We start from the raw sequence: 19,069 nt of genomic DNA on the forward strand, positions 1-19,069 counted from the left end.
TGTAAGAGAAGCAAAATTTACATGATTTTCATTTCTGGCTTATGGAGAACAAATACCTATGGGACTTGTTGAAACTGGAGAAATCGGATGAACATGCTCTGAATATTTCTACTTGGTTCTTTTTTGTGTCAATGTATGTGGCTGAAAGCTCTAATAACCCTACTTTGGATCCCTAATTTAACATAGTTTTAAGTTTGCAAGATTTATGAATTACTTTTACTTTCCTGAAAACATGCTCGTGCCCTTTGAAAAGATGTATTTCTGCTTTTTCTTTTTTTTTTTTTTTTCTCCTCACTAGAAACTTTGAACACTTTGGAGAATTGGGTGACAGAAATTTTTTCACAGATTCCAAATAAGTAAGATTCTTTTTTGATATTTCTCATGTCTGTAAAACTAGGTTCTAAGCATGCAAAATTGTATGCAGTTGCTTTTCCTTGTATCTACAGAGGTTTTGATTCTTATTGTCTTATTATTTTCACCGACTAAATTAAGACAACACCGTCTTTAGAAGTTAGTAAATTCATAAAATGTTTCTTTAATATGTATTTGATAGCATTTAGTATGTTCCATAGATCATTGTTACACTTCTGTTCCTTCTTTAGTTACAGGGAAGAGAGTTATATCTCATGTGAATCTCTTTGTGAATTTAAATGAAGTTTTTTTTGTTTTTTTTGTTTTTTTTTTTTTTCTCATTTGAAAAGTGAATCTGTTTGGTTCTAACCCGTTTGTTAAGTCAGAATTAGAAGCTGGAGTGTAGTCCATTGTATTAAAATTTCTAGCCTTGAAAAGTAACAGGGGTGTGGTACAAATTAATCCAAATCATTATATTTTATTTTCACAAATTAAGAAATTAAATATTATTTATTTAAATTATTTTTGTTTATGGTGGAATTGTTACTTCAACTTACATATTATATTATTATGGGAGCTTGTTTACAGTGGTTTCTTCTGAGATACAGAAAGAATCTGGTACATCTTGACTGAAATTAGCCTTTGTGAATTGTCCTCTCAGTAGTTCCCACAAAATATTGGTGTGTCATAAGAGGTACCTTATGTCAATGCCCATTTCAAGCTCTTCAGTTAGAAATTGGCTAAGGGCTTTATTCTATCCACATATTTCTGTGGAAGATGATTTTGTTTATACAAATTTGCTGAAGTGTTTGAAGGTTCCCCCAGATGGCAGGGAGCAAAGGTATTTATTTAACCTTTAGCCCACAAGCTTCCCATAGGGGAGGGTTATGCCTACAAGAAGGCTGTACATCTGAAATAGTCAAAGGAATGTTGAAAATGTTACCTCTTTAATGGGAATGCCTAGGTTCTGGTCCGTGTTACTTGAAAGGGTATCTTAGTTTTGTTGAACAGTTCAAGATGATACTTGAAAGCTGGGCTACGAAGTAGCTACTGCTTGCTTGTGTACAATAAACATTGTGCTAATTTTTTTTTTTCTTTTCTTTGAAGTGGTTTACCAAAACCAAGTTTTGATCATCTGACAGACCCTTTTGATACACCAGAATTTCACAAACTTTATAGAGGTGAGAGACCTGGGTCAGTGCATAACTAACATAAACTTCAACATTTTACCTTTAGAGACATGTTCAAACTGCACTGAGTGGACCTCATTCACGCTCTCTGTTATGCTTTGACAAGAAGTTGAGTTAGATTTTCTTTTTAATCTTTTTACCTGTGCCCACGTGCCTTTTAATTGTTCTTGTATTTCTTTTTTCTTTGATTCTGATATTTGGTTCTTTCATTTTCTGTTATTTTCTAAGAAGGAAACTAGTCTAATAGGTCAGGAAATCCAAACATAAGGCTTCATTAGCAAACAGGCAGAGAGACCTGTCCCGACTTCTCACAGAAAACTGCCAGACCTTCCTTGCTCCCTGCATGCATCAGATTTTCCAGTGTCTACAGCCATTTGAAAACTTCTTTCAGGAATAGTACATTGCTTTCCTCATGCATAGATAATAGTACCTTCAAGCAGTCTTTGATCTGATGGATACAGAAATACCATCCATTGCCTGTGCAATCCTTATTTGTAAAACCTTTGTGTAATTTTCAGGGTTCCCTAGCAAGAAGCAGGCAAAGGCTCAACTTTCAAGAGAGCCCTTGCAGAGAGACTTTATGTGCAGGCAATGAGTTAAATTCATTCAGGGTTGCCATAGCAACCCTTTCTGCTGTATCCAGAAAAAGATTGCTTTATCAGTAAGCACACCCTTTCACAATACCCGTCCTTCACTTTTGTTCAGGGGTCTCATAGCTATTAGGAGCAATGGATAGGCAGGCCTCAAATTAGCAGTGTCTTAGGCTCTCTTGTACATCTTTGATCACTAATGCTCTTCCTCATCTAAACATATACCAGTACGTATATTCTCCACCTCTGTAGTTTTTGGCAAGACACTGCCCCTTCCATATTGCATAAGGGCATATAACTTCAGATTCTGGGGTTTGAGCGCTATTATTTATAGCTACATAATACAATTCTCAGTCCTGCTACTCTTCAGTCCACTTCCCCTGATCGCAAAGGATTCTTGTTCACTTTTTGCAGGAGCCTGCTTTGTTGTGCAAAACTGCTCACCAACCCCTAGGAGCTGTCAGATTGGTTCTGTGTCATGTTGCTGGCAATTTCTCAGTGATAAAAAAGAAAACATGAGTATGGAAAACTGAGATGAAAATTATGATATTGACTGCAATAAACTAATCCCCTTCTGAAAGTGAGGGAGTTATTTCTCTGCATATGGATCTCATAACAAAGTGATTTGACTCTCTCACAGATAATTATATTTTATTTGCAGAAAGTCAGGATTACTGTGACTATCCTATTAAGCCATGGGATAACATGTAAACCATACCTATTGACGATGGTTTAACAGAGCAGTGGATGGTAGTTTAATGAATTAGTGTGTATATTTGATGTATTTCCACATGCACAAGTGCATATGCATTTTTTTTTTTTCATCAAACAGATTATCTTGCTAACAGATGGTTCTTGGGATTAAAAGTATTGGAAATAATAACACGTTTCTATTTTCAATGAATAAATTTATTTTACAGTTGTCCCAGTCAGTAACATCCATCTGTTGAATATTACTTGGGCACTGCCCCCACAAGAGAGAAATTACAGGTAAAGTGATGTTTAGACTTTCATTACATTAATTATGCAATTATCGTTAATTTACATTATATATTGATTTCATGTTGTTTATAAAACAGTTTGTGTTGGGAAGCCAATAAATGATCAACAACTCATCTCATGGTAATACCACAAAACAGAATAATTTCAGGTAATATATTTCATGCTACTGGTGCTTTGAGAATAGCATCTGTGACTGGGGTGTTGCGATAGACGGTTACAGGCTCTTCAGGAGGGACAGGCAGGGTAGGCGAGGTGGTGGGGTGGCGATGTATGTGAAGCAGGGGCTGGACTGTGTGGAACTTCAGGTCGGCGATGGCAAAGTTGAGAGCCTCTGGGTAAGGATCAAGGGACGAACGAATAAAGGGGATGTCGTTGTGGGAGTCTATTACAGACCGCCTGGCCAGGACGATAGCGCCGATAACTTATTCTTTACAGAACTAAGAGAGGCCTCGAGATTAACTCCCCTTGTCCTTATGGGGGACTTCAACTTGCCAGACGTTAACTGGGAGTGCCACACGGCTGACACGAGCAAGTCCAGGAGGTTCATGAAGCACCTAGATGATAACTTCTTGGTGCAGGTGCTAACGGAGCCAACTAGGAAAGGTGCCCTCCTAGACCTGTTGCTAGAAAACAGAGAGGGTCTGGTGGGAGATGTGGTGATTGGTGGCCGCCTCGGTCATAGCGACCATGAAGTGGTTGAGTTCAAAATTTACGGTGACAGAAGGAAAAGTGCCACCAAAACCTCATCCCTAGATATGGGGAAGGCGGACTTCAGGCTGCTCGGGGAACTAGTCAGCAAGGTCCCCTGGGAAGCTGCTCTTGAAGGCCTTGATGTCCACCAGTGCTGGTCACTCTTTAAGCGATGCCTCCTAGAAGCACAAGATCAGGCAATTCCTAAATATCGCAAGTCAGGCAGGCGGGGCAGGAGGCCGTCGTGGCTGACCAGGAACATTCTTATGGAGATTAGGCGGAAACAGAGAGTGTTTCGCTACTGGAAGGAGGGCCAGGTGACATGGAAAGAATACAGGGATGCTGCTCGTGTCTGTAGGAAGAAAATTCGTGTGGCTAAAGCACACCTAGAGTTGAAGCTGGCTGTGTCTGTGAGAGAAAATAAAAAGGGTTTTTTTAGATATGTGAATGGAAAAAGGAGAACTAAAGAATACATAGGGCCGCTCCTTGACAGGGAAGGTCTTCTCACAGGCGATGACATAGGCAAAGCAGAGACGCTTAACGCCTTCTTTGCCTCTGTCTTCAATGCCGATGATGGGCTTCGGGACCCAGGGTGCCCCGAGCTGGAGGACCGGGACGGTGGGGATGACAAACTCCCAACCGACCCTGAACGTGTGCGGGATCTGCTACTCCACCTGGATCCCTACAAGTCCATGGGTCCGGATGGGATTCATCCCCGGGTGCTGAAGGAGCTGGCGGACGTCATCGCGGAACCTCTCTCAATTATTTTTCAACGATCCTGGGAGTCTGGAGAGGTCCCGGTAGACTGGAAGCTGGCAAATGTTGTGCCGATTTTCAAGAAGGGTCAGAAAGAAGACCCTAGCAATTACAGGCCTGTCAGTCTCACGTCAGTGCCTGGTAAAATCATGGAGAAGATGGTTCTCGAACGTATTGAGGCGCACCTGGGGGACAAAGCAGTCATTGGTCCCAGCCAGCATGGGTTTGTGAAGGGTAGGTCCTGCCTAACTAACCTGATTTCCTTTTATGATAAGATCACCCGTATGGTAGACCAAGGGAAACCAGCTGATGTGATTTTTTTGGACTTCAGCAAGGCTTTTGACACGGTTTCCCATAGGATCCTACTGGACAAAATGTCCAGCATACAGCTAAATAAAAACATCATACGATGGGTGAGCAATTGGCTAACGGGCAGGGCCCAAAGGGTTATGGTGAATGGGGCTGCGTCAGGCTGGCGGGCGGTCACCAGTGGGGTCCCTCAAGGCTCCATTTTAGGGCCGGTACTTTTCAATATTTTTATAAACGATCTGGATGTAGGAATAGAAGGCATTTTGAGCAAGTTTGCTGATGACACCAAACTTGGAGGAGTTGTGGACTCGAATGAGGGTGGAAAGGCCTTGCAGAGGGATCTGGATAGGTTGGAGAGCTGGGCGATCGCCAACCGCATGAAGTTCAATAAGAGCAAGTGCCGGGTCCTGCACCTGGGACGGGGAAACCCTGGCTGCACGTACAGACTGGGCGATGAGACGCTGGAGAGCAGCCTAGAAGAGAGGGATCTGGGGGTCGTGGTAGACAACAAGTTGAATATGAGCCGGCAGTGTGCCCTGGCAGCCAGGAGGGCCAACCGTGTCCTGGGGTGCATCAAGCACGGCATCGCTAGTAGGTCGAGGGAGGTGATTGTCCCGCTCTACTCTGCGCTGGTGCGGCCTCACCTCGAGTACTGTGTGCAGTTCTGGGCACCACAGTATAAAAAGGACATGAAACTGTTGGAGAGTGTCCAGAGGAGGGCTACGAAGATGGTGAAAGGCCTGGAGGGGAAGACGTACGAGGAACGGCTGAGGGCACTGGGCCTGTTCAGCCTGGAGAAGAGGAGGCTGAGGGGAGACCTCATCGCAGTCTACAACTTCCTCGTAAGGGGGTGTCGAGAGGCAGGAGACCTTTTCTCCATTAACACCAGCGACAGGACCCGCGGGAATGGAGTTAAGCTGAGGCAGGGGAAGTTTAGGCTGGACATCAGGAAAGGGTTCTTCACAGAGAGAGTGGTTGCACACTGGAACAGGCTCCCCAGGGAAGTGGTCACTGCACCGAGCCTGACTGAATTTAAGAAGAGATTGGACTGTGCACTTAGTCACATGGTCTGAACTTGGGTAGACCTGTGCGGTGTCAAGAGTTGGACTTGATGATCCTTAAGGGTCCCTTCCAACTCAGGATATTCTATGATTCTATGATTCTATGATCTAAAATAGTGTTCAGTAAGGTAAAATAAGGTAAAAGGTTTTTGTTGTTGTTTCTTTTTATTTTGGAACCAAGGATTATGTGGATTTTAGTCGCCTTTAATAAAGATGCTAGTAAAGATATTACTTTTCTGAAGTATATTGGAGACACTTCCACTTATAATTTCTTAATTTTGCTATTACTTTCACTGACAAGCACTAGGAACTAGATCAACAAAGGGTTTAGTGTGTGGCACAATTTGACACCTGCAGTGTATGTGTTTGAATCACCTCCAGTGGCCTTTAAAACTGGAGTTAGGGGTCTGGGTTCTTTCCTTAGCAAGGTGATCCAAAGGACTTTTACACAAACTAACACAGAGCTCATCAACAGAGACTACAAAGCAGAACTGTATGTCTGAAATCTTAGTTATGTACCCGAACTGTGACAGCAAGTGAGATCTCTCCTACAGCTCCAAATCTGGAGTCTGAAAACTATTAGTGATAACTGGCACTAGAAGTACTCTATCAAAGAAAAGTGAAATGTTCATTCTTTTCAAATTTTCAAAGATTTTTTTTTTTTTTCTTTTTGCATTGTAACTGTCACCTAATCATTTTTCTAGGGTAAAGCCACTGCGCTATATCTCCTGGCTGGTAGGACATGAAGGCAAAGGCAGCATTCTCTCTTTTCTTAGGAAAAAGTATGTATTTTGTCTTTTTAAAGTGTGCAGCAGGGAAAACAATATAATTTGCCAAATTTTAAACAATGTCCATAGTTAGTTTTAATTTTTACCATTATGATGTGATTTAAGTGATGCAAAACACTCAATTAAGGTACCATATGTGTTTTTACTTCTAAAAACAACAATTATAACAGGAAGATTTTCTGACTTTGTTAACATATTCATGAGTATATGTTGCTCTTGTTCTAAATTAAAAATATATATTTAATATTATGATATGTTGAATGTAGTCTGGAAGGATGCCCGCCTTGCAGATTTTTAATTTGAACGTATTTGACATTGTAGAGAGAAACATCTCTTTGGCTTAATCAGTTAGGATTAAATTTTAAAGCAGCTTTTACTGAACCGAGATAAACTTTAACAATGAGGTGATACTTCAGGGAAATTTTTAACTGGAGTAATTAAGACTGGATTTAACTATTCAATAGGCTTTGGGCTGTCGCCTTATCTGGAGGAAATGCTGAGACAGGATTTGAGCAGAACTCCATTTATTCTATCTTCATGATTTCTATTACCTTGACTAGTGAAGGTTATGAGCATTTCTATGAGGTAAATTTCATTGTAATTTCAATATCTTGCCATTTTGCCATGCAGATTTCAAAAGAAGCTACTTTTTTTGTCTATCTTCAGGTTGCACATGTTGTATTCCAATATATGAAAATGTTGCAGAAAGTGGGCCCAGATAAAAGGTAACTATTGAATCCAGTGCCTCATCACAATTTCAGTAGGAAAAAAAAAAGATTACTGAAGATTCTCATCTTGTGTATGGCTATCCATTCCACTTAGATACATGTCCTTTAAATTCTAAGGAACACCCTTGTCCTCATGTCCTCTGTCACCTACAGCTCTTTCATCTTCCATGTCCTGCTAGAGACTAATTTCTAGTGTTAACAAACTTAAAACTGATAACTCAGCTTGGTCATCCAACAGGGAACAGAACAGCTTTAAAACTTTAAAGAAAGAGCTGTTGCTAATGTAACTCATTTAGTTAAAAAAATGAAAAGGAGTGTCTTGGGCAAGCAGCTTGAAACACAACAGAGGAATGAGGAGGTCCAGTGGCTTTGGATAGTCTGAGGACAGTAATCCTTTCAGCTAGCTTAGCTGCATCTGAAAGGATGTTTTCTGTATTTTGATAGCATTTCATTTGAAAATTCCTTTAGTTGGAAATCCAAATTACTAACTGAAAATTTCATTTTCAACGGGTTTGGTAAAAGTTCCACTAAACATTGCAATTTGAGAGTGATCTCAAATGTTTCCAGTCAGTCAGGTATAACTGTGAATTGGAATCACAAGTTTTCAGTTCTCATTTCCATTATGTTTTCTGTTTAACTCTTCAACTGTTACTTCTCTGAAAAAATTGAGGAAGCCAGTAATATGGAGGAAGAAACTAGCTGAAGGACTAATTAGATTTGTCTGAAAAATCTTCTTCAAAGTTTTGAGCTTTCAGACTGAAAGGAGTTATCTGCATATTTCTAGTATACTGCATTTTTCCCTTGTGTTATCTTAAGAAAGTATTCAATAGAGATATGGTACTTTTTGACTCAAATCTTTTTTTTTTTTTTTTTTTTTTTTGCCTAAAAGTGTCTTCTTATTTGTCTCTAAAGAAATGTAACAGTATAATGAATAAAATTTTTTCACTTACAGAATCTGGAAAGAGATCCAGAAGATAAATGATAATGAATTTTCTTTCCAGGATCAGGTACATAGCTCTTTTTCAGCTGTTATGTATAAGAATATCTCTGAGACATTTTTTTTTAATTTTGTAACTTTCACTGTGTACTCTCTTACAGTAAATGGAATTAGAATTTTCCATTTAAAGACGTGTTGGAAGAAAGATTACTTCCTAAACAGAAAAGCATCACATTTAAGATAGGAAAATGATAGCCTTTATGACTTTTAAAGCTTTCCTATTAAAAGATGCCTCTTATAATAATGCATCTTGAATAGTCTATGATACTTTCCAAAAGGGATCTTCTTCTTGTGAGGTTTTGTTCCTCTCCATTTAATTTTTAATTTTAAGGTTTTAAGATTTTTGTGTCCACTCCATTCTTGACTCAGTGCATGTTTGTTTTTTTCCACAAGTAGAAGTCATCTCCTCTGCAAAGTCTTAATAAATTTATTGTGTTTCTTTACTGAAACACACACTCTTTACTGTGTCTCTGTGTGGTTCCTTGCTCAGAGTACTGATGTGCTGGTTGATGATTTTATGTTCCTGCAATGTGGATTATTAAAGTTTGAAATGGAAATCTTTTGCAAAATTGACACTTTGATTACACAATAGAAAGGTGTTCTGTATGTTAAAACACTTCTAGGGGAAAAAAAAAAAGTCAGTATAAAATTAATGTGCTTATCTTAGGTTGAAATAGGTGTTGTTTTTTTTTCTCCCAATTTTCATGCTGAGAATCAAAGATGATCAGGCTCATAAAGGTTCTCAGTTTCTCTCAGAATTTAGATTTTAGTTGGACCTGAAAATTGCAATGGCATTGTTTTTTCTTCAGATACTATTATTTATCAGCCATAGGATTCATGGGTACAGCTTGAATCCAACCTCATTTTATAGTAGTTATGGTATATGCGTGTGTGTTATCTTTGACTAGTGTGGTTGGTCAGCAAGTAAGGCTCACTTGAACTGTCTTTCCCCTCTCAGCATTATTGCTTATGCTTTCCTTAACCTCTTCATATCTGTTGTATTTATTGAAATTCATGTGTAGGGCTCTGAAATATGAGCAAATACCAACTTTCTTGGCATCATAAAAAATCTGCCTGTGAAGCCTTGTTGGACAACTCGACTTTCTGTAATGGTCCCAAGCACAGATGTTGCTGTGACATGCTGTTTTGAGGGGAAAGCACGTTTTTAAAGTAAGCGTGTTTCAGCAGTGGGAATAAATTCTGGCTTGGGATCTTGGCAGTTCTGGTACAAGTGTTTGTGCTTTTAAAAGTCATGCAAAAAGATTCTGAAAGCTCTTGGATTTATATGTGCACCAGGAGAAGGAGAATCATGAGGAAGTGTTCATGACACATTTGGAAGGTATGAAAAAATGAAATGTATTTTTTGTGGCACCCATGTGCTTTCTTCTTCAGAGATCTACTAGAATTTTGGTCATGGGAAGGTGGGGAAGATACAGTGGGGGAGATGTGCCCTCCCAAAGCACATAGCATATCCTTTTTTTCTTCCTCTGGACATATCTGTAATCAAGTAATCTTTTTATTATTATTATCTTTATGAAAGGATCAGATAGAAACTTGTTTTGAATATGATCCTAACTACAGGGGCAGAAAATGTTCTTGTCTTTTTTTCTTTGATTTGTTGCAAGGATGGCTGCTTAATATATTGGGCAACCAAAGTTAGAAAAGCTCTATATAGCACCAAAAAATGTAAAATAGATTGATGTTTTAGTTGTTAATGATATGAAACAAATATTTATTCATTTTGCAGGTTGATCCAATTACTTACGTTGAGAATATTTGTGAAAACATGCATCTTTTCTGTAAGCAGGACTTTCTGACAGGAAATCAACTCCTGTTTGACTACAAACCTGAAGTGAGTGGACCCATGGCTTTGAATATATGTATTAGAGATAGAAAGATTTAGTATATTGAGAGTACTGAGTAAAATTGAAGGACCTTTACTAAGTACTTTTTGTGTGTGTATTTGGAGTTTAATTAAGTTTCTTCATCATTGATATAGGTAATTGCCAATGTCCTTGACCTGCTCTGCCCTCAGAGAGCCAATCTTTGTTTGTTGTCCACCAACAATGAGGGAAAGTGCCCTCTAAAGGAGAGATGGTTTGAGACACAGTACAGTGTAGAAGGTAAAAGCCTTTAAAGATTTTTTTTTTCCAAATGGAAATTAAAGCTATTAGAAAGGTAAAAGAGTAATGCCTAATAGCACGCATCTAAATATGTAAGAAAGAAATTTGACTAGTCAGCCTTTATGATCTCTAAATGAGTTTTAATTGCTAACCTGACTGTATGAATGTTGTAAAGGGACTGGGTGTTTTTGTGAATGTTCAGTAGCAATTTCCTTCTAATTTTTTTTTTTTTTGTGGTAAATTAGCCTACCTAACGTTAGGGGCCAGGTATCTTCTATATGGGAGAACAGAATTTTCTGCTTAAGTAAATAAGTAAAGAGATGAAAACGCAAGCAGTGCATATAGCTGATTTTTTTGGTAACTGAGAATGGTAATGCATATGATTTTCAAAGTTTGTTTGAAAACACATTTTAAAAGTGGCTTCATGTTCTTCACAGACATTGAGCAATACTGGGCTGCTGTGTGGGCCTTTGACTTTGAGATAAATCTGGACTTGCACCATCCAGAAGAAAATGAATATCTAGGTAAGAAACTTATACCTGATTAAATTCTGTCATTGTTTTATTCCCTAGCTTGTTCTGCATGATAGTAAGTAATATCTGAAAAATGGTCTGTGCATTTTCAGTATTTCTATGGCTATAGGAAGATGTTTATTTGTGTTAAATTTTGGTTTACATTTTGTTACATGTTTAAATTTTGTTTTTTTACAAATTTCAGTTTTTGAATCAAATTCTGTCATTGTTTCTTTACTGTATTTTTAAGGCAGTGTCTGCCTTTTATTACTTAAAGAGGTATTCATTTTTTCTTTTTCTATCATTCTATCTGACATTGTTTCTTTACTGTATTTTTAAGGCAAAGTGAAATAAAACAGTCTTAATGCATTCATAAAAATCTGTAATTGGCCAAAGAAAATCTGAGGTTGCATTATAGGGTTTGGCCAGCCACACTGTTTTAGAAAGACAGCACAATCAGAAAGAATACTAGCGTTTTGAATAATTGTCTATTTGCACTTTGCTTGAAGATTGGAATATTGGTCAAATTATTGCTGTGGGGCCTAATTAACTATTTGTGTCCGAAGAGTTGTATACAATGACATAGAAGAGATTGGAAAAGTCTGTTTTGAAAATAGTGTACTTGGATGGTGGATCTGAAGCTAAAACCTGTGTGTTGTGTTTCTGTGTTAGCCACTGACTTCTCCCTAAAGGCACCTGATTTCCCTGAGGTAGATTATCCAGTGAAAGTTCTGAATACACCACAGGGATGCATGTGGTACAAGAAAGACAATAAATTCAGGAAACCTAAAGGTAACTAATGTATTAACAAATGTGCAAAACAAAGTGTTCTCCAGGTTCCTGTAAACATTGTATAGTCTCTATTTTTTTTTTTTCCCCCTTTTTATTAAATAGATGGTTAGGCAGATGGCTTGTTACATGGAATACCTTTTTCTAAGACAAGTCTGGAGAGAGATGTTAATGCAGAACTACAGTGATTTCATTTATATAGTCAGTGATACCCCAGTCTTTACTGCTTTTGCCCTCTGGGCCCCTAGCCCAAATATCCACTCCTCTTCCAGCACCTGCATCTGTGGATTGTTAGCCTATGTGGTCTTTGACTCAACTTTGAGGGAGATCATACAGACCTGTGCTGGTAGCTACAGAAGCTCCTATGCTGAGGTTAGGAAAGGTGTGCACATTTTATTCTCTCTGGTTACATAAAACTCTGTCTGTTGGATTTATAGAAGAAGAAAAGAGCTTAAATGCTTGCCCAATCACTTTGTATACCGCAATGGAATAGGAAAGGTCAGGCAATAACTTACATTCTAAAGGAAGACTTCAGTACAATAGAATTGGTTTATTTAATAGTAAAGAAAAGGTCATGTCTTTTGTTCTTTTACTCTCACATAAATTGATTTTGTAAAGTTGAAGTTGGTTTATTACCATTTTTTTTTTTTGATAACTTTGTTATTCCAGTATTGGAGAAAAGGTCATCTTCTTAGTGGGTACCTGCTATTCCATGGTCCATTAAAACTGCATTATTTCTGTTGAAGCTAAAGTGTTTTCTGGTTTTGTTTTTCACTTTTTCATCTAACTTCACCTTTCCCAGGTAACCCAATTCCAACTGGGTACTTTGTCATGCAGTCTAGTATATCAGAGGTATCTGCTTATGATTAGAGCTTTGTTGCTCAGTTGTGTTATTTGGGTTATAGAAACTTGAATATCTCAATTTATGCTAGCCTGATGTGCTACTTAGATTAACACAGTTGTTTTTTTCACTGTACAAGAGCTCAAAGATATTCTCACTTGATTATCTTTCCTTATAGGTGTGAATTGCAGGATCTATCTCAAATTCAAGTGTCAGTAGAACACTGTGACCAAGTATTGTCATTCTTATTGATTCTTTGAACTCTGACTCAACATGAAGCTACTTTAAAAACTGAAAGCCCCTCTAATAAGTCAATCTATTCCCCCCCACTTTTTATTAAAGGAAAACAGATTAAAAAAGCACTGCTTTCTAATACAGATCTAACTTTAAAAGAAAAAAAAAAGTGTGCCTCTCAGGAGTTAAAGCATCTGGAAGGAAGAAACCAATCTGGGGACTGCAAGTCTGGTTATAATTTAAAAAAACAAAACAAAAAAACAAAAAAAACACCAAAAAAGTTCCCAAGAAACCCTGGCCCAGAACCTTGCAACCCTTCCTTCTCCCCAGACGTTTATATTTTCTCTGTATACTCAAAATATATTCTCTGGAGTCACTGAGGCAATACAAAATGAAACTATATTACCATTATTAGTGTAGTAATATTCTGTATCTGATATACATGTACTTAAGTTCTTATCGAGAATCTTTTTGATGTAGTATTTATACACTGTAAGAGTATTTGTTGGTTGTTTTTTTCAGATGCCTTCTTATTGATTTTGACACAGAGGGGTAACTATGTCAAATATCTGTGCATTTGTGGTATTAGTGCCTATAAAGAAAATCAGAGCAGATAAACTCTTGAGCAATTTAAAAACTGAATAAGTACAATCTGTCTTCTCCATATGAGTGTCTTTTTTGGTTCTTAATGCAAAGTGACTACAACTCCAAGTTCTCTTTAAATTTAAAAGTAGCTCAGAGTATGTAAGTTGGTGAAAATAATTATGGAACTGGCTAGAAGAAAGCTATTCAGAAGTATTTGCATTCTTGAATTGAAGCTGAAGTTGTTTCTGCAGTTGTTCCTTTCTTCTTTTTCTCTCTTTTTTTTTTTTTTTTCCCTCTCAGTTTATGTACATTTCCACCTAATTTCTCCACAGGTACAACAGTCTGCAGAGAGGTAAGAATATCTCTCTGTCATCTGCCCAGCAGACTAAGGCAGAAAATTAGATCTTTGATAAAGTAGTAGCAATTGACATGTTCGATACAGATTAAAGATCCCATTCCTTTCATTTAATTTGCTCTGTAGCTTGTTAGTTATATTTTGAGGAGTTAGGGAAAGGAATGTTTTTGCAGGAAAACGGAAATGCATACTAGATGTTAGTGCAGCTGACTCAGTATGAAAGTAGCTTATAACCCTTATGGTTATAAGAATTATATCAGAGTAATCTGCTAGAACAGAAAGCTGATCAGAGACTGCTGGAATGGGCCATCAGCTGTGGGCAGCACATTCAACAAACTGAGACATCTCTAGTGTGTAGCTGTGAAAGAAACTGATGCAGAACAGCCCTGAAGTGTGTAAATTACTGAGTTCTGCTTGTAACTCCATAAATATATCACATCCCCCTTTGTGCCTCATGCCCGCTAACCTTTGATCAAGACTGTCTGTTGTAACAAGATGGATAGCAGTTCTGTTGTAAGATTGCTACAGAGCTTCATGAAAGGGAGAATCATTTATTTCAAATATCTTCAGAAGCCTTTATTTCACCAGGCCTTAACAGTACATGTTTTTGAAATTTTAAAAGAAATGCTTGATTTTAATATGGTGGGCATTTCACAATTCTTAACCATCATTAAAGATTCCTTAAAGTGATAAAATGTGTTTATACCTATTTTGACTCCATCACAGACACTTCCATTTCAGATAGAGCTGTGAATCTTTCAAATGTCATCTTTGCAGCTACCTTTTTTTTGCAGCTAACACATTTTTTTTTAGCCTTGTTAGTATGTAGCAAACAAATTTTACTGAGTGTTAATATAGTCCTTAAAAATTAATTCTTTGTTCAAGGTAGTTGTTATCCTTGCACATACTAGAAAGTGCTGCAAGTTATCATACAGCGTGGTTTTAATAACATTTTTTCCTTTTCCTCTGATACACAACATTTCTAAGTCTCATGCCAGAAAATCTAGAAGACATCTTTGTGTGTAATACCTAACTAGGTGCTTCAAGGTCTTACCCTAGAACAACTTGTTCTTAGAACTATTGGATTGAATATTTGTTTCTTTTCTATGTTGATTCGCATTCTAACTTCCTTTTTCATTCATGTAGTGTAGTCCTTCTAGATATTTTTGTAAGCATCCTGTCTCTGAATCTGTCAGAACCAGCATATGGAGCTGATACTGCTAAACTGGAGTACAAACTGGTGGCTGGAGAGCATGGTTTGATCATTAGAGTGAAAGGATTCAATCATAAGCTACCTGTAAGTCTTAACATCATCCTTAATAGAGCTCAACAAATCAAATGTTGAGCATTATTTTATGTTAGTCAGAAGCCTGAAATGCTTACTTTTATGCATTATTTATATAATGCATTTTATTCATTAATTAATAATTCTATTTAGTTTTAAAGTCTACTGAGGGATAATGGTTTTGCATGTAGTAAAGAACCATGTGCATTTTTCTGCTGAGTCCCTCAAAAACTGTAAGATCAGTGAGGTAAAGACTTATGGCTTAGGCTGGACGCTAGGATGTGAATTGTAAAAAGAATGAGTGTGGAGTAAAGAAGGCTAAATACAAAACAATTGGGTTTTAACTAAGTCAAGGTTTTTTGCATGCAGTAAGAAAGAAAATCAAATGAAAATTTAAAAATACTGAGCTCTGATGTGAAATGTATAATGCAACTCTTCTCAGTATAAATCTGATTTTAACTTATGCTTATCATATGAAAGTCTCCCATGACTTCCTCTAACAGAAGTGGTCTAAGAACTGAGAGCGTGGCCAGTGCCAAATAGCAGATATGTGTGTGGGGCATACTGTTTGACGGTGGAAGGGGTAGAAAGCTGTGGAGGAATAATTAGTCACAACAGCAAGACGGGACAAATCATTTCAATACAGATGTTAAAAAGTGCTTTCCTAATAGCTATTCAGTTCTGTATTTTTAAGTGGATGGTAACTGCTAGAGGCACAATCATATTGACTGTCCTCCTCTGTCTATAAGAAGTGTCATTGGCACAGACGGATCTCCAAACTGGTACTGTGAAGGGAGCAGTTGCAAATATGTTCACTGATCAACTGCTTCTAGTTATATCAGTAGAATAAAGATATGTCTGTAATATGGATAAGGTTTTGATAGTGTGGGAACCTAACTCTGGCTGTGAAATTCTCACACTCCTAAGGGATCTCAGCTAGAGATAAAAAAAAAACATGTGTTATCTGTGGACTTCTGGACCTGTGAAGAACTTTGGTTACTAACTGCAGTTTTACTCTCAGTTTCCAAATTATCAGATTTGGTTTTCAGAAGCTTTTTAGCCATCCCAGGGGTGTCTGCTTGAGAGAAAAGCCAAACTCTGTGAGAGTGACTATTTCAACTAATTATTCAGATATAAGGAATTTTTTAGGAGCTCTGGGAACATAAGTTCAGATCTTAGTATAGGACAAGAAAAACCTAATGTAAGATATTCCTGTCTTTACATACACTGGGTATAGTTTACTGGCATCTCTGAAGTCCTAGATACATTTTGACTACGAGACAGGGTTGAAAGGAACTAAAGGAACAGAATGAATTTTCATCCCTCTGTAATGTTTTATTGGAAGATCAGAGGTGAACAAGATATTTGTGTATTCTGCAGGATGTTACAAGTGAAGATTTTGCTGTTTAGATTTCACATCGATATGAATAGGTCGTTGCTCTGTTTGTGTCTCCCTGTTTTCAAGTAAAGAAATTTCATTGTGTTTTCTTGACTACATGTATTTTAAGTTAAATTTATTAATTTTTTTTATAATACGAGATAGCTATCCAGTTATAAGTATTCTTGCTAAAAGGAATTGTATGGTTTTAGCAGAATTGTTGTCTGACTGATGTTCTGATAATGGATTATTTATTTTTGAATAATTGATACATTTATGGTTTTTCTTTTAAATATATATGTAATTAATTTGTTGCCTGAATAAAATATAAGAGGTTTAAATACTGTATTTTTGAATGCTCTGTTATGTCTCACATTTTGTTGCTTTGAAAAGAACCAAGTTGTCCTTCTCATAGTGGGAATTTCTCAGGAAACAATATTTTCTCTACAGCTACTGCTTCAGCTCGTCGTTGACCATTTGTCTGACTTCAGTTTTACTTCAGGAGTCTTTGAGATGGTTAAAGAGGAACTAAAGAAGACTTACTTCAATATGCTCATCAAATCGGAGGTGTTAGCCAAGTGAGTGTCTGTGGGAAAGGCTTAATTTTAGGGTAGTGATAGGGGAAAAAAAAGGCATTCATCTTTGTTCTTCCTATGTTGTCATAGTAGCGTAATATAGTTGCTTGAAGAGTTGCCTGTCTTTTTATCAGAAATTACCATGCAGTTCTTTGCATACTCTTGCTGCTCTTGCTGAATATAGCGAATGCCAGCACAATAATTATATGTGAGCACAATTTTCAAACTGCCAAATATTTTTGCTTTATACTAAGTACCAAGACTAATGATCAGGTGCCAAAAGATGACATGAATTCACATATTAAAATAGTTATCCTGTATATTTTTTTCTTAGTTGCTTGCATTTTTTCTGTCAACAGCACCTGTGTGTATGTTCTCTGAGGTTAAAATTCCTCATTAGATTACCAAATCTTCTGAATATGTGTCAGCTGGGGTCATTCCACTCCCAGAGTTTCAGCCCAGCTGCCTTTTACTTCTTTCTAATTGCCATCGGTGTCACTCACATTTCATCCTATATCTTTATCAGTACTTCTCTCATTCTCTCCAGAAGGAAATTTTGTTTTTACTTTGCTTATCAGTTAGACAGCCTCTGTTTGTTTCTATAAAATAAAAAAAATGTTAAAGAAGAGGAGAAACTTGAGGTCTGCTGCCCCACAGGTAAGGATAAGTAGACAAAACTGATATTGCATAAAATTTGTGTCAGCCAGCAAAATTTCTGCTTGTTTTGGAAAGGATAGTTTACTGGAGTCAGAGCTTTTTTGTAGCTGAAATGCAGGAAAGGTACCTAGAATATTCTTCCACAGATCAATAGAAATCACATTGCATAATCTTTAAAGAAAAGACAGTAGCTAGCACTGTATGAATATAATCTGACATCTTGTGTGATATTCTGTGAATCTGATGATGTAAATATTCTGCTAGCACTGTGTGCTGATTTTTCTCAAAGGAGAAAATATTAATCAAAATGATCAAAATGAGATTGGGAAACTACCACCCTATCTGCAGGAGCAGTTAGAGGTTGCTACTCTTTGGCCTTGCTCTTGTTATGAAGGTAAAGAGTGTTCAGATACTAAATTGAAGCTAAAGGATTTTGTAGCATTCATATCGCTAATAGCTATTGACACTTTTGTAAAATTAGTTTGTCATTTGTACATTATGTTGTCTTTGTAGGATTTTGGCTTGAATTGACTAACTGAAATTCAAAGACTTTTGTGTACCTGTAGATTAAAAGGCTCTGCTCCAATATCTAGGATTAAACTGAGCCTTTTGTGGGCTGCTGTACAGGTAGCACAAACAGTGCATAGGTCCCTGAAGAATGAGGGAGATAAGTGCATCAAATAATTGTATAAACCATTATTGAGTTAGCCAGTTTACTGGAAATTCCACTGTGTGTTAAAAAATCAACTTCAGCAAAAAGGCAATCCAATGGTAAATATCATCTCTAAAAATTCAGTATAGTGGAAGATATATTGTGGTTGTCTTATGTTGGATCATTTTTTGCTAATGCAGTTTCTCAGCAAAATGTTATTTTTCTAAATCGTTGGCTTTTTGGCTTCAAATATTTCTATAGCGACACTGACTGATTTTCCTATTGATTTGGTTTTTATTGCAATGAGATTTACAAAGACTCTGTAACTCAGGAAGGCAAACAGTTTTTTAGGGTGCTTTCTATAACTCCTTCCCTTTTCACAGTTCTCAGTTGTGCTTCTGAACAGGCTTACATAACCACACCAAAGACTATTGAAGAATGTACCCCCCCCCCCTCAATTAAATAAAAATTGGAGACTTGCTTAAAGTCAATGATCAAGTCACAGTTTGGCTTATGAGAAGAATGGCAAAGCTTTCAGTATAAAATACTTTCTTATGTTTTTAATACTTTTAACAATTATATTTTTTTAGGTTTCTGCTAAAACCTCTCCAATTTTTTAGT

At 37.2% G+C, this 19,069-nt stretch overlaps 1 protein-coding gene across 7 annotated transcripts in view; it reads left to right on the top strand.

Annotated features, from left to right (window-relative positions):
• LOC101804476 (nardilysin) overlaps nt 1–19,069 on the top strand; it is a 41,134-nt gene that overhangs the window by 9,533 nt on the left and 12,532 nt on the right. For all 7 annotated transcript variants that reach the window (XM_072041631.1, XM_072041627.1, XM_038182878.2 and 4 more), the window contains 14 exons: nt 299–356; nt 1,459–1,532; nt 3,052–3,121; nt 6,654–6,731; nt 7,202–7,322; nt 7,404–7,462; nt 8,418–8,472; nt 10,210–10,314; nt 10,462–10,585; nt 11,023–11,109; nt 11,770–11,889; nt 13,847–13,898; nt 15,048–15,198; nt 17,015–17,142. In XM_072041631.1, coding sequence (XP_071897732.1) covers nt 299–356; nt 1,459–1,532; nt 3,052–3,121; nt 6,654–6,731; nt 7,202–7,322; nt 7,404–7,462; nt 8,418–8,472; nt 10,210–10,314; nt 10,462–10,585; nt 11,023–11,109; nt 11,770–11,889; nt 13,847–13,898; nt 15,048–15,198; nt 17,015–17,142 — 1,282 coding nt within the window. The remainder of the gene's footprint in view (nt 1–298; nt 357–1,458; nt 1,533–3,051; nt 3,122–6,653; nt 6,732–7,201; nt 7,323–7,403; nt 7,463–8,417; nt 8,473–10,209; nt 10,315–10,461; nt 10,586–11,022; nt 11,110–11,769; nt 11,890–13,846; nt 13,899–15,047; nt 15,199–17,014; nt 17,143–19,069) is intronic.

The sequence above is a fragment of the Anas platyrhynchos genome, chromosome 8 (genome assembly GCF_047663525.1).
Source record: "Anas platyrhynchos isolate ZD024472 breed Pekin duck chromosome 8, IASCAAS_PekinDuck_T2T, whole genome shotgun sequence".
Classification (NCBI taxonomy): domain Eukaryota; kingdom Metazoa; phylum Chordata; class Aves; order Anseriformes; family Anatidae; genus Anas; species Anas platyrhynchos.